The 15175-nt window shown below is 40.8% G+C and overlaps 1 protein-coding gene across 1 annotated transcript in view; it reads left to right on the top strand.

Annotated features, from left to right (window-relative positions):
* The window catches only part of DRAM1 (DNA damage regulated autophagy modulator 1), a 46893-nt gene that overhangs the window by 19595 nt on the left and 12123 nt on the right, over nt 1-15175 (top strand). The window contains exons 2-3 of the mRNA XM_007165791.2: nt 6283-6350; nt 11897-12039. Coding sequence (XP_007165853.2) covers nt 6283-6350; nt 11897-12039 — 211 coding nt within the window. The remainder of the gene's footprint in view (nt 1-6282; nt 6351-11896; nt 12040-15175) is intronic.

Here is a 15175-nt window from a genome sequence, read left to right as displayed (position 1 = left end):
CGTAAAATAAAAAGAGGCTACCAACAGGTTCCCTTGGTACCCCCTTGGTGTTACGCTCATCTGGATTCCAGTGTCAGGTGGAAGATGTGATACAGTATTTACTTATGATGTAAAATAATAGCTTGGAGACCAAAAGAAAGACTGAAAAGAACACTTTAAGGTAACAGAGGCTTTCATACATATATATATATATATATATATATATATATGAAAAAAATATATACATATATTATTTTTAAAGAAAAGCACTTGTTAACATTTAAGAATCTCCCTCCATGTGACTTCAAGCTACCAGGACAGAGCCTCTCCCCCACCCCACCCCCCAGCACACACACACACACACACAAACACACACACACACACACACACCCTTAATATTCTCCTCAGCTCTTCTGAAGAATTTAACCTTCATGACAATGTTACCCCAAAAAGTGGGTTCACCTCTTGGTAGGTGTCAAGCCAGAAGACACAACCAAGCCAAACAATGGAAGAAGGAAGGATTTATTACTTGCAGCAAGTAAGGAGAACACCAGGGATCTTTCCCAAAGCAGAGTCTCCCCAAACAGCAACACTGGGGATGCTTTAAGCTAGGTTACCTGCATACTCATGAAGGGGCTTGAACAGAGGAGAATTCAGCATAGAATTGGGGCAAAGGTCAACAATGTCCAAGCTTTAGTCAGTTGATGTCACGAGGATCAGAAAAGGTCAACATTTTCATCCCTTAGGTTCCAGTCGATCTGGTGGATGAGCCCTCCAGAGGGGTTTAAATTCTGTGAAACAGTTCCAGAAAGTGCTTCAGGCTAATCTTTACCATTGAAACAGAACCGGGAGTCTTTACAACTGATTTATTATCTTTGCTATTGTTACTCACCTTGTCTGGTAACAGTTGTTTGTTCCTTTGTTCCCTTAAGATCATTACTGCTGAGACCTGTTCAAGGGCAAGCATTGCAGCCAGGCTTAGATCACCAAATGGTTTAGGGCTAAATGGCTTCTCTAATGTCAAAAAGCTATATCTGGTTCTTTTCCTCCAGGGTCCCCCTACCCTATCTATCTGCTTACAATGACAGACTGCTTTGGGAACTTTCTCTTCCCCAGAACTGCCTGATCACACCACATCAATGATCGGAGCACCTCCAGTTTGTTTTTGGTAGCATTTCCCCCGTGTCTGCTCACTGGGCAAGGTCCACAGTTTATCATGGTTGACAGTGGGGCAGAAGCTCCGATTCCGCTTTTAAGTGGTGATGCCTCATTCCAACTTTCACAAAGTAACCTGGGTGATATTTGTCAAAGCTGATCCTGTGGTGATGGATGCCATCCGTGTTACCCAGGCCTCCGGGTGCTTCTGACGTTTGATGATGCAGCCATGGCATGACTGCATGGCACATGGCCCCTAAATTTCTGGGTCTTCCTTAGTCAGCATGGCATGTCAGTGGCTGAGATGAAAGAGGGAGTCTTCCGTTTGTATTAATGATAGTAGGCAACCACTACTATCCTTAAAAGTTCTTAGAAGTGGCCACAGTTTCATTTTCTGCTTGGAAAGTTTTCTTTCTTTTTTCTTTTCTTTTCTTTTTTTTTTTTGGCTGCTGCAAGCTGCATGGCTTGCAGGATCTTAGTTCCCTGACCAGGGACTGAACCCATGCCCTCAGCAGTGAAAGCACAGAGTCCTAACCACTGGACCATCAGGGAATTCCCTGGAAAGTTTTCTTGAAATACTCTTTTTCTTTTTAAATTTTATACAAAATTTTATTGACGTATAGTTGATTTACAATGTTGTGTTAATTTCAGCTGTACAGTAAAGTGATTCAGTTATACATATATATATATACACACACACACATTCTTTTTCATATTCTTTTCCAGCATGGTTTATCACAGGATATTGAATATACTTCCCTGTGCTATATGGTAGGACTTCGTCGTTTATCTCTTGAAATTTTTTTAAAAGTTAATTTGTTTATTTTATTTATTTATTTTTGGCTGCGTTGGGTCTTCTTTGCTGCGCGCGGGCTTTCTCTAGTTGCTCCGTGGCATGTGGGATCTTCCTGGACCAGGGCTCGAACCCGTGTCCCCTGCATCGGCAGGCAGATTCTTAACCACTGCGCCACCAGGGAAGCCCCCTCTCTTGAAATATTCTTAAGCAAAATTTCACCAAATGGGGGACTTCCCTGGTGTCCAGTGGTAAAGACTCCACGCTCCCAATGCAGGGGGCCTGGGTTCGATATTCGGTGAGGGAATTGGATCCTGCATGCTGCAACTGAGACCCGGCGCAGCCAAATAAATAAATAAATAAATAAATAAATAAATAATTTCAAATAAAATCACCAAATGTAGTTTAGGTACCAGTTTGTCACTTACTGGAAATAAATCACACACTGACCATTCTTACCTGATAAATAGGGGAATTTGTGACTCAGATTGTATCTAACACATGGTAGGTGTCCCATAAATATTTTGTTGATGAGTGGATAAAGTTTATGGTTATTTTTGCAGCCAAATAAAAATTTTTTAAAAGATGATTTCATTTAATCAAACAACTGGTTATGAATGCAGTGTATTCATATTTTCCCCAGTGTTTGTAGTATTGATGTTTCCTATGTTGTAGTGCCAAGTGTAGGAATGTAGGCCCATTGGTACTCATGCATTGATGGTGGGTGTTATAGACTGAGTAATCCTGAAAGAAAATCAGACCATGGTGGTGAATAATTGTCAAAGGTGGTTTTTTAAAAAAATTTATTTTATTTATTTATTTATTTTTGGCTGCGTTGGCTCTTCATTGGTGCGCGCGGGCTTTCTCTAGTTGCGGTGAGTGGGGGCTACTCTTTGTTGCGGTGCGCGGGCTTCTCATTGCGGTGGCCTCTCTTGTTGCAGAGCACGGGCTCTAGGCACGCGGGCTTCCGTAGCTGTGGCTCGTGGACTCTAGAGCGCAGGCTCAGTAGTTGTGGCGCATGGGCCCAGTTGCTCTGCGGCATGTGGGATCCTCCCGGACCAGGGCTCAAACCCGTGTCCCCTGCATTAGCAGGCGGATTCTTAACCACTGTGCCACCAGGGAAGCCCAAAGGTGCTTTCTTCTTATTATTTTTTTTAATTTTGTAAAAAAAAATTTTTATTGAAATATAGTTGATTTACAATGTAGTATTAGTTTCCAGTTTATTCTCTTTTTTCTTTTAACATCTTCATTGGAGTATAATTGCTTTACAATGGTGTATTAGTTTCTGCTTTATAACAAAGTGAATCAGCTATACATATACATATATCCCCATATCTCTTCCCTCTTGCATCTCCCTCCCACCCTCCCTATCCCACCCCTCTAGGTGGTCACAAAGCACAGAGCTGATCTCTCTGTGCTATGCGGCTGCTTCCCACTAGCTATCAGGTTTACATTTGGTAGTGTATATATGTTCATGCCACTCTCTCACTTTGTCCCAGCTTACCCTTCCCCCTCCCCGTGTCCTCAAGTCCATTCTCTACGTCTGCGTCTTTATTCCTTTCCTGCTCCTCGGTTCTTCAGAACCATTTTTCAAAGGTGTTTTATTATTAAATTATGGCATCTGAGAAGCTATGAGGTCATAACCTACTTTACACCTTCCTGGTATACAACTAAGGCATGATGAGCCAACTGTGTGCATTTTTTCCCAACTCCTTGTTCAGTGACCAGCATTTTGGTAGCTTGAATTTTGACATATTGGGAGTATTTATAGCATGGAAATTGGCCTGTGTTACCAATCAGGTTCCCTCTAGAGCTGCTTGTTAAGCATTTACCAGCACATCTGTGCTCACTCTCCTCCCCCAGTCATTCTTCTAATTGCTTTGTTCCTTGCCTGCTGTTAGAGCACAGAGGAGGCAGGAAAGCAGAGTCAGACACATAGATGGAATGTAGATTCCCTCCATTTGATAGCACTGGGACCTGGAACAAGTTATATAACCTCTCCAATACCCAGTTTCCTCCTTAATAAAGTGGGGTTGGTAATAGGCCCACCTCAGGGTTGAGAGGATGAAATGAAATGATGCGTGGTGAGCACCTAGCAGTGCCTGGTACATGGCAAGTGTTCAAAAAGTAATGTCTACTGCCAGTCCTGATAGTCATTCATTCAACAAATGCATATGGAAAGGCTGTTTGCAAAGCACTTTTGATTCTGCCTGTATGGGTTTTTTGTTTGTTTGTTTGTTTTTGTTTTTGTTTTTTACCTCGCTGTGTGGCTTGTGGGATCTTTGTTTTGTTCCCTGACCAGGGATCTAATCCAGGCTCATGGCAGTGAAAGCATGGAGTCCTAACCACCGGACTGCCAGGGAATTCCCAGATTCTGCCTGTATAGTTTTAAATGTACAGATAAGCAAGAATAAATTATCACTCTGAAATTCTGAGCTTTTGAATCGCATGTTTGATGTCATGTGGACTGCATACCTGGGTCCTTGAAATATGTCCTGGTTTGCTCTCCCTGGACAGATCATTCCCAAGTCTGGTCATCTTCTCATCTCCTGTTAGAGCACCTTTGTCCCCCCACCTACCTACCCCCCTGAATATCCTCCTCACTTCTCCACAACCAACAATCTTCCTGGCACGTGGCAGATTCCTCTCAGACCCGTGCCAACAAGTACTCTTGCATGAGTCATCAGGTAGCTGCTTTTTTATACCCTGAGGTCAAGAATAGAAGGCTTCCTTTCCCTGTGAGAATTTTCTGGCAAAAGTGCTGCCCGAGGGCACACATAAGCTGTCTCCACCAGCTGTTTCCATCACTGGTTCCCGTGCCCTCTTTGCCCATTCAGGATGATGTTGTGCTCAGAAGGGCATCCCACATGTCGGGCAGCCTTCACCTCAACATCCCTTTAGTGAGAAAAAAAATTATTTGTAGGAAAAATGGTAATGTTAAATTCTAAACCCTTCAGATTCTTACAGGTACAGGTGACACTGAGATTGAAGTAATTGGGACTAGAGGAATTTGTGGGAAGCGGGGACATTAACCGCTTCATACTCTTCAAATATTAAGTGTTCACAAAGCTTGAAGACTCCTGCTTCCTGCACACACAGGCTTCCTGTGGAATTTTTCAAACACTTTGAAGTGCATCTTTTCAACTTGATCCATTTTTCAGTACTTAAATTTCAGAGCTGTTTTAAAACGTGGAAACACTCAAGACAAGTATGAGTTGTTTCATGTTGGGAGCGCCTTTGCCATCAGTTTGAAACTGTGCTTTATGCAAGCAGCTTGAGAGTATAAAAATGTAAACCTTGGCGTTGATGAATAGAAGCCAGCACATGTCAAATGCTACATTCCAGCTCATTGAATTAATTAATTGATAGACTGCATCTGAAATATGTCTCATAGAAGCTATTTTTCTGTTAAAATAATTTATCACCATGAGTAATACCCTTGATACCCTATTTCCATAAAGTACTGATAGGCATCAATAATATTTATTGCTCAGCCTTCCATCTTATTTTCAGCAGTGTAAATTCTTATGCATAAATTATATTGTTAAAAATTAAAATGATGTGTTTATGTATATTTAATATTCAAATAGTAGACTTTTCAAACGTGATTTTAAACCAGGTTTTTTTCCCCCCCCAAAATAGTCTCACTCAATTCCTCATCAAGAATGAACACACACATCAGATTTTTCAGGTGGGATCATCTGAAAAACACCACCACCATTCACTTTAAATATTTCCTCACATAGTGTTGTCAATTATACTTCAAACCAAACACACATACAAACAAACTCATAGAAAAAGAGACCAGACTTGTGGTTCTCAGAGGCCAGGGGTGAGGAAGAGGAGGATTGGAGGATGGTGGTCAAATAGCACAAACTTCCAGTTAGAATATAAATAAGTACTAGGGAGGTAATGTACAACATGGGTAATATAATTAACACTGCTGTATGTTATATATGAAAGTTGTTAAGAAAGTAAATCCTAAGAGTTCTCATCATAACAAAAAAAGTTCTCAAAAAAATTTGTATCTGAGAGGATGGATGTTCACGAAACTTACTGTGATAATCATTTCATGATGTCTGTAAGTCAAATCATTATGCTGCACACCTTAAACTTATACAGTGCTGTTTGTTAATTATATATCAGTAAAACTGGGGAAAAAAAGAGAAAATAGTTTCTAATTTTTCAGAGCCTAAATTGAAAATACTTTAGAACAAAATCAGGTCAAATCTTTGGAATTCAAAGTGGCCGAACACCCAGAAGGGACACAATATAATACCTGCCAATTACATGCCTGCCCAGAGGGCTGAACTGAATTCCTTTTTACTAATTTGTACATGTCTTCTCTTTCTCAGTGATACAGGAACAACACCTCCAGAGAGTGGTATTTTTGGATTTATGATAAACTTCTCTGCATTTCTTGGTAAGTACACAATAATTATTATAAATAAATTAAAAATTACCAATCTCACCTGAAGTAAAATGTTACGGTTTATGTATCAATTTTATTATTTTGTTTTTAGTTTTATTGATCTTTGCTATTGTTTTCTTTGTTTCTATTTCATTTATTTTTGCTCTGATCTTTATGATTTCTTTCCTTCTACTAACTTTGGGTTTTGTTTGTTCTTCTTTCTCTAGTTCCTTTAGGTGTAAGGTTAGATTGTTTATTTGAGATTTTTCTTGTTTCTTGAGGTAGGCTTGTATTGCTATAAACTTCCCTCTTAGAACTGCTTTTGCTGCATCCCATAGGTTTTGGATCATTGTGTTTTCATTGTAATTTGTCTCTAGGTATTTTTTGATTTCCTCTTTGATTTCTTCAGTGACCTCTTGGTTATTTACTAACATATTGTTTAGCCTCCATGTGTTTGTGTTTTTTACATTTTTTCCCCTGTAGTTGATTTCTAATCTCATAGCGTTGTGGTCAGAAAAGATGCTTGATATGATTTCAATTTTCTTAAATTAACCGAGGCTTGATTTGTGACCCAAGATGTGATCTATCCTGGAAAATGTTCTCTGTGCACTTGAGAAGAAAGTGTAATCTGCTGTTTTTGGATGGAATGTCCTATAAATATCAATTAAATCTATCTGGTCTGTTGTGTCATTTAAAGCTTGTGTTTCCTTATTAATTTTCTGTCTGGATGATCTGTCCATTGGTGTAAGTGAGGTATTAAAGTCCCCCACTATTATTGTGTTACTGTCGATTTCCTCTTTTATAGCTGTTAGCAGTTGCCTTATGTATTGAGGTGCTCCTATGTGTTGGGTTCATATATATTTATAATTGTTATGTCTTCTTCTTGGATTGATCCCTTGATCATCCAAGGTAGTGTCCTTCCTTGTCTCTTGTAATATTCTTTATTTTAAAGTCTGTTTTATCTGATATGAGTATTGCTACTCCAGCTTCCTTTTGATTTGCATTTGCATGAATATCTTTTTCCATCCCCTCACTTTCAGTCTGTATGTGTCCCTAGGTCTGAAGTGGGTCTCTTGTAGACAGCATATAGATGGGTCTTGTTTTCGTATCCTTTCAGCAAGCCTGTGTCTTTTGGTTGGAGCATTTAATCCATTCACGTTTAAGGTAATTATCGATATGTATGTTCCTATGACCATTTTCTTAATTGTTTTGGGTTTGTTTTTGTAGGTCCTTTTCTTCTCTTGTGTTTCCCACTTAGAGAAGTTCCTTTAGCATTTGTTGTAGAGCTGGTTTGGTGGTGCTGAATTCTCTTAGCTTTTGCTTGTCTGTTAAGCTTTTGATTTCTCCATCGAATCTGAATGATATCCTTGCTGGGTAGAGTAATCTTGGTTGTAGATTCTTCCCTTTCATCACTTTAAGTATATCATGCCACTCCCTTCTGGATTGTAGAGTTTCTGCTGAGAAATCAGCTGTTAACCTTATGGGAGTTCCCTTGTATGTTATTTGTCATTTTTCCCTTGTTGCTTTCAATAATTTTTCTTTGTCTTTAATTTTTGTCAATTTGATTACTATGTGTCTCGGCATGTTTCTCCTTGGGTTTATCCTGTATGGGACTTGCTGCGCTTCCTGGACTTGGGTGGCTATTTCCTTTCCCATGTTAGGGAAGTTTTCAACTATAATCTCTTCAAATATTTTCTCAGGTCCTTTCTCTCTCTCTTCTCCTTCTGGGACCCCTATAATGCAAATGTTGTTGCATTTAAGGTTGTCCCAGAGGTCTCTTAGGCTGTCTTCATTTCTTTGCATTCTTTTTCCTTTATTCTGTTCTGCAGCAGTGAATTCCACCATTCTGTCTTCCAGGTCACTTATCTGTTCTTCTGCCTCAGTTATTCTGCTATTGATTCTTTCTAGTGTATTTTTCATTTCAGTTATTGTATTGTTCATCTCTGTTTGTTTGTTCTTTAATTCTTCTAGGTCTTTGTTAAACATTTCTTGCATCTTCTCGATCTTTGCCTCCATTGTTTTTCGGAGGTCCTGGATGATCTTCACTATCATTATTCTGAATTCTTTTTCTGGAAGGTTTCCTATCTCCACTTCATTCAGTTGTTTTTATGGGGTTTTATCTTGTTCCTTCATCTGGTACATAGCCCTCTGCCTTTTCATCTTGTCTATCTTTCTGTGAATGTGGTTTTGGTTCCACAGGCTGCATGATTGTAGTTCTTCTTGCTTCTGCTGTCTGCCCTCTTTTATTGTTATTTTTTAACAAACATTATTTTTTAGAACATTTTCAGATTCACAGAAAACTTGAGGAAAAGGTAGAGATTTCCCATATGTGCCCTGCTCCCCCACACCCCCCCATAGCCTTCTCCATTATCAACATCCCCCCACCAGAGTAATATATTAGTTACAGCTGATGAACCTACATTGCCCCATCATTATCACCCAAAGTCAATAGTTTACATTAGGGTTTATGCTTGGTATACGTGATTTTTAAAAAAGTATAACCTTTGCAACTACAGTTTTGCTCTACTTTGAGAAACTCAAGTGACTAGAAATCCAAAGTTACTTATGGCCTCATTATAGAACTATTCACTTTATCTGGTAATTTGCCACAGGAATTTGAAATGGATTTTAAATGTAATTTCTAAAATTTATATCCAATGCATTTGCGTTAAGCCAAAGACACCTAAAGTTTAGAAGCTAATGTTTCTCAGAGTGTGTTCTGAAGGTAACTTACAAGAAAGTCCTCTTGGGTGCTGGTTGCAAGGCCTGTTCCAGGGCCACACTGCAGATCTACTGGATCAGAACTTCTGGAAGTGGAGCCCAAGCATATGTGCTGTGAACCATCACTCTAAGGGACTTGGATACTCACAAAAGCTTTTGAACCACTGACAAAGGTGTTACCTCACCTGTTAGAGGAAGGGAAAGGTGAAGCATGGAACAGTTTGTCTCCAACTCAGCTATGATTTTTCAGTTCCTCAAATGCACCTGAGATGCAGTTGAGAGGCTACAATCCTCTCTCATGAGCCAATTAATGTAATGACTAAAAAACTCAGTCTTCTATGGGTTATGAGGGTATATGGATGGAAGAGGTAGGGCTCTTTCCATAAACCCTTAACCCTGCAGAACAATCAGGTGTTTGCCAGGGACCCATCATATAACCAGCACTTTCTGGCCCTCTCTATTGATGCAGGGCGGGAAGGGGCAGAGGTGCTGGAAACCCTACCTAGTGACTTGGCATCTTCAGAATTTGTTCATCCTACTTGGTAGAGGGAGTTTCACCCCATCACTCATTTGTGGTCTTCTCCCAAGGTTCTGGAGGTGAGCAAGGGGAAGTAGAAATAGGAGTCAGTCAATCCCAGTGCCCTCTTACACCATCCTTGCCCAGAGTCCAGATTTAGAAGACAGATGATTTTATCACTAGCAAATGATAAATGTAGCTTTTTGCTTCTAGGCAAGGGAGAATCTGACATGAATATCTCTGTTTAAAATGCTCTATGATAAATGACTAGCTTTTAGACTGGTTTTAAGAATTCAGCAAAAAATATTACAGCCATCATAACACTATTGAACACACAGAAATCTACTTTATCCTAACACATGCATGATATCCAACTCATGGACATATAATATTTTATAATTCAGTCCCCTATTGTTAAACATTTAGGCTGTTTCTCATTTGGTAATATACAATGCTAAAGTGAATATCTTTTAAACGTATCTCTGCATATCTATGTGACTTTTTCTATAAGCTAAATTTGCTGAGTTAAATTTGCCCTCACACCATTCACAAAAGCCAATGGCAATTAAAGAAGTAAACATGAAGAACAAAACCATAAGAGGAGGGACTTCCTCTTATGGTGGTGCAGTGGATAAGAATCCACCTGCCATTGCAGGGGACATGGGTTCGAGCCCTGGTCCGGGAAGATCCCACATGCCATGGAGCAACTAAGCCCATGCGCCACAACTACTGAGCCCATGCTCCAAACCTACTGAAGCCCACACGCCTAGAGCCCGTGCCCCGCAACAAGAGAAGCCACTGCAAGGAGAAGCCCGACTGCAAAGAAGAGTAGCCCCACTCGCTGCAACTAGAGAAAGCCTGCACACAGCAATGAAGACCCAACACAGCCAAAAATAAATAAAATTAAATCTTAAAAAAAAAAAAGAGGATTTGGATTTAAGTATAGGAAAATATTTTTAAAACCTTAGGATGGAAAAGCTTATCTAAACTTACACACACAAAACCCAGAAGCTAAATAGGGAAGAACTGACAGATTTGGGTAGATAAAAATTGAAACTTCTAAGTGATGAAAGATTCACGAAGTTAAAGACAAACAACAGACCAGAAGAAAATTTGTAATATTTATAGCATACAATAGACTAATGTACATAATGTATAAAGAGCAACTACAAATTAAAAATGAACTCAAGAGAAAAATTAAAAAAATGATAAACATGAAATTTTCAGAAGAAGAAATGCAAATGAGTAGTGACATACTGAAAGTTGCTCAATCTCACTGACTATCAGAGAAATGCAAATCAAACAAACAGGTTGCCATTTTTCATTTGTTAGATTGGCAATAATTAAAAGGACAGGGCATACAGAATTGCTTTCAGACTCTGCTGTGGGAGTATAAATTGCCTCAGTCTTAGAGCAGTTTGGAGCTACTTTTTGGCATTTTAATTGAGCATAGTTTTTTGACCCAGTAATACTACTTCTAGGAATTCATCTTTCAGAAACACTGAAAGTGTGCCAAAGCCTTCTATATAAGGATGTTCACTGAGCATTGTTTGTAATAGGAAAAACATATAATGTAGAAATCTATCATTAGGAGAATGATGAAATAAATATGGCATCTCACTATATACCATGATGAGGTAGACCTATGTGTACCGACATTGGCAAGATCTCCACGGAACATTTTTATTTTTAAAATTTATTTAGCTATTTATTATAAATGTATTTATTTATTTATTTATGGCTGCGTTGGGTCTTTGTTGCTGTGCGCAGGCTTTCTCTAGTTGCGGCGAGGGGGAGCTACTCTTTGTTGCAGTGCGCGGGCTTCTCATTGCGGTGGCTTCTCTTGTTGTGGAGCACGGGCTCTAGGCACACGGGCTTCCATAGTTGCAGCACGTGGGTTCAGTAGTTGTGGCGCACGGGCTTAGTTGCTCCGCGGCATGTGGGATCTTCCCGGACCAGGGCTCAAACCCATGTCCCCTGCATTGGCAGGCGGATTCTTAACCACTGTGCCAACAGGGAAGTCCCATCCATGGAACATTTTTAAATAAGTAAAAAAGCAAGTCCCAGAACAATACGTGCACAATAGCATTTATGTGAAAAGGATAACAGCCAAGACTGTGTGTGTTTGTGTGTATGCATCACATGGCGGGGGAGAGTAAGTAAGATGGGGTGAGGAAGGGCAGGTGTGAGCGAGTGGGGAGACTATTGCAATCAGGAGACTGAAAATACAAATTATTTTAAAAGCCATAAAAATGTTCATGTGTTTTTTCTTCTAAAAAGTCAAAAAATAAAAATTCATCAGAGTCCCTTTCTTTTTCAGGTGCAGCCACGATGTACACAAGATATAAAGTAGTAGAGAAGCAAAACCAAACCAGCTATTTCAGCACTCCTGTTTTTAACTTGGTGTCGTTAGTTCTAGGATTGGTGGGATGCATCGGAATGGGCATTGTAGCCAATTTCCAGGTATGACCTGAAGTTTTTTTGGTTATTGGGGGTGATGGAGTACATGTATCTGGAGGAGAGAAGCAAGAGCACCAGAGGCACGCTTGTGCCAGCATAGCTCTCAAGTAGTTGATGAGTTTATGAATATTGGGATAGTTTGCTTTTTAGAAACAAATCTTTGTCATTTGAAAGTCAGCCCAGCCTAGTACTTGGGGGAGATGGGGTGCATGTTTGAGAGACAGCGTGCTTCAGACCATGCTGTGGGCTCTGGATTGTTCCGTGTTCTTGTTGATGTGGTTTAATGTGCTGGGAGAGCTACTTCAGTCATTGTAATGATTTCATTAACATCGTGAAAACGTTTCTGTGTATGAGCGTGTGTATGTTTACTGATTCTACTGTTTGGGCCTCTGGTGTTCAATTCAAAGAGAGGCATCTGATCTCTTCCTTTCGCAGATGAGGATCTAGGGACACGGAGGTGAAATAATTTGGTCAGGGTTACTCAGCTAATCAGTTGCAGGGCCAAAATATGGCCTTACTGGAGCAAATGAACTTATATGACAACTACTGCAGAGTCCACTTGACATATTCTTACTGTGTCAAGTGTTGGAAAAAATCCTACATGTTCTATTCTAATTTTTGGATTCCTTTCATTCTGAGGTCTCTTTCAGGAAGGCATGGTATTTGTCTATGGAGACAATATTTTATATTTTACAAGTATGTGTTGTATTTCAAATGAGTACTAATTATGAGCGCTCGCCTCACAGGGTTATTGCTGGGATTCAATGAGATAATGTACAGTGCCCAGCAGTCTGTACTTAGCCGTCTTCATGGTCATCGGTTCATCACTATAGGCCAACACCCTGGAGGGCCTGCTCTGTCATCACCATTGTCCCTTTGTGACCGCAGAAAGGAAGTTACTCCTGGAGGACTTCTGGTTCTGCCTGGGGGTACTCCTTTAACTTTTTTCCCACCAGAAGTGGGTTGATCTTCTGTGATGCTTACTTTATAGAAAGGTGTCAGCCTTCAGTGCTAGCTGGCTGTTCAAGTCCACATCTGTACACTGAAGCTGCAGCAGAGGGGCACTGCCTCCTGGTGTGGACCTGGGAGGCTGATAACCTCAGGCCTCCACCTGTACCGTCTGCTGTCCACCTGTTCTCTAGTGTCTGCTCCTGCATGAGTCAGACCATTATCAGAGGGCCCTCTGCCTCACCTGCACCACGTGGGCCTCAGAGAATTTCCTTTTCTGCCCTGCACATGCAGGAAGCCATCTGTCATCGGTGGGGGGACAGTATAATAAAGTGCTCTGGGAAACTCAGTGCTGTGTTGTGAGGGGTGAGGCACCCTTCCTTGTATGACACAGAACCTTCAGGACAGCCTAGGGCAGGGATATTCTCCCAGGTCTGGCGGCCAACAAGTTTTCGTTTGGGGATGTTACAAATCCACAACTACCAGTGTTTCCTTGTTAACACTGGTGAAAGGTGAGAGCCAAATTTGTAGCCTCCCTGAAGCAAGCCTATAGGGCTTCCAGGAGGGCATCTTGTGAACTCAGTTTGCTTCCGGCTTCGTTTAACTTTCCTACTCTTATTGTCTCTGTATTAGGAAATAAACACCACTAGTTGCCTATGACATTTGTCACATGGTAGAGACTCTTGATGACATTTCCTTACGTTTTATGATTGTGTGCGTTTTGGGTTCCATAACAACATTTATTGAAGTTTTCTTTTTTTCTTTTTTCTTTTTCTTATTTGGCCGGGCTGCACGGCTTGTGGGATCTTAGTTCCCCGACCAGGGATTGAACCCGGGCCCCGGCAGCGAGAGCACGGAGTCCTAACCACTGGACTGCCTGGGAATTCTTATTGAAGTTTTCTAGGTGACATTTATGAAAACATTTCATGCTTTAACTCGTATGATTCTAATAATGACCTTAGAAGATAGGTAGTATTATTCTCCTCATTTATCAATGGAGAAATGGAGACCCAGAGAGGTTAATACTCTCCCCAAATCCCGTGAGTCATGAAAGGCAGAAGTCACCTTTGAATGAAGCAGTCTGCCCAGAACCTGTGGGGAAGAGTTAAGCTCAAGGCCAGAATGAGAAAATCTCTGTGAGAAAAAAGCATGTACACAATTCACAGTTTTAGGGCTTCCCAAGTGGCGCAGTGGTTAAGAATCCGCCTGCCAATGCAGGGGTGTCCTGGTCCGGGAAGACCCCACATGCCGCGGAGCAACTAAGCCTGTGTGCCACAACTACTGAGCCTGTGCTCTAGAGCCCGTGAGCCACAACTACTGAGCCCGCGTGCCACCACTACTGAAGCCCACGCGCCTAGAGCCTGTGCTCTGCAACAACAGAAGCCACCGCAATGAGAAGCCCGCGCACCGCAACAAAGAGTAGCCCCCGCTCACCGCAACTAGAGAAAAACCTGCACGCAGCAACGAAGACCCAGTGCAGACAAAAATAAAAAATAAATTAAAAAAAAAAGAATGATAAAAAAATTTTTTTCATATTAGGGAAAAAAAATTCACAGTTCACAGTTCTAGCGTCAGAAAGCACGACGGAAAAATTATTTTCAAAGGGAAGGTGGCAACCTGGAAGGATATAAGTTGTCTAGTGGAGTGAATTGTCCTGTGGGGGATAGTATGCACTGTATGATATCCCATCACATTATTCTCGGAATAACTCAACATCACAAGTGATACTGCCGTCAGTGTTTAAACCATAAAGGGCAGACTTCAGGAAGAAGGCTTAGGTGGTTAGATAATTACACTTTTGGTTCCCTTTAAGGTTTCTGTGAAGTGATTACATCTTCACAAAGACCAGAAATAGAATCTCTAACTTTCCTGAGAGCAAAGTGTTTGCCTTGTCATTGTTCCCATAAATATATCTTTACAACTTCCTTTTTTGATATCCTGTAATTCATTTTTGGCATGCCGTAAGGAAACCGACGTGAGCGGTTACCTCAAGAAGAATTAGAGATATGAGGGCAAGAGAGAGCATTGACTGGTGGTTTTTCTTGAGCGGGAGTAAATTGCACTTACCAGATGTTCACAGCAAGCACTCTTTCCTGCACTGGTGGATAAGATGGCTACTTTTTGGTGTCTCCTCACCAGGCAATCTCCGTCAATGCTTTCCTGTCCCTCAAGAAGTCTCCTTTCTGGAAAA

The sequence above is a fragment of the Balaenoptera acutorostrata genome, chromosome 11 (genome assembly GCF_949987535.1).
Source record: "Balaenoptera acutorostrata chromosome 11, mBalAcu1.1, whole genome shotgun sequence".
In the NCBI taxonomy this organism is placed as follows: Eukaryota; Metazoa; Chordata; class Mammalia; order Artiodactyla; family Balaenopteridae; genus Balaenoptera; species Balaenoptera acutorostrata.
The sequence above is the reverse complement of the archived record's forward strand: the minus strand, read 5'-3'. Positions and strand labels throughout refer to the sequence as shown.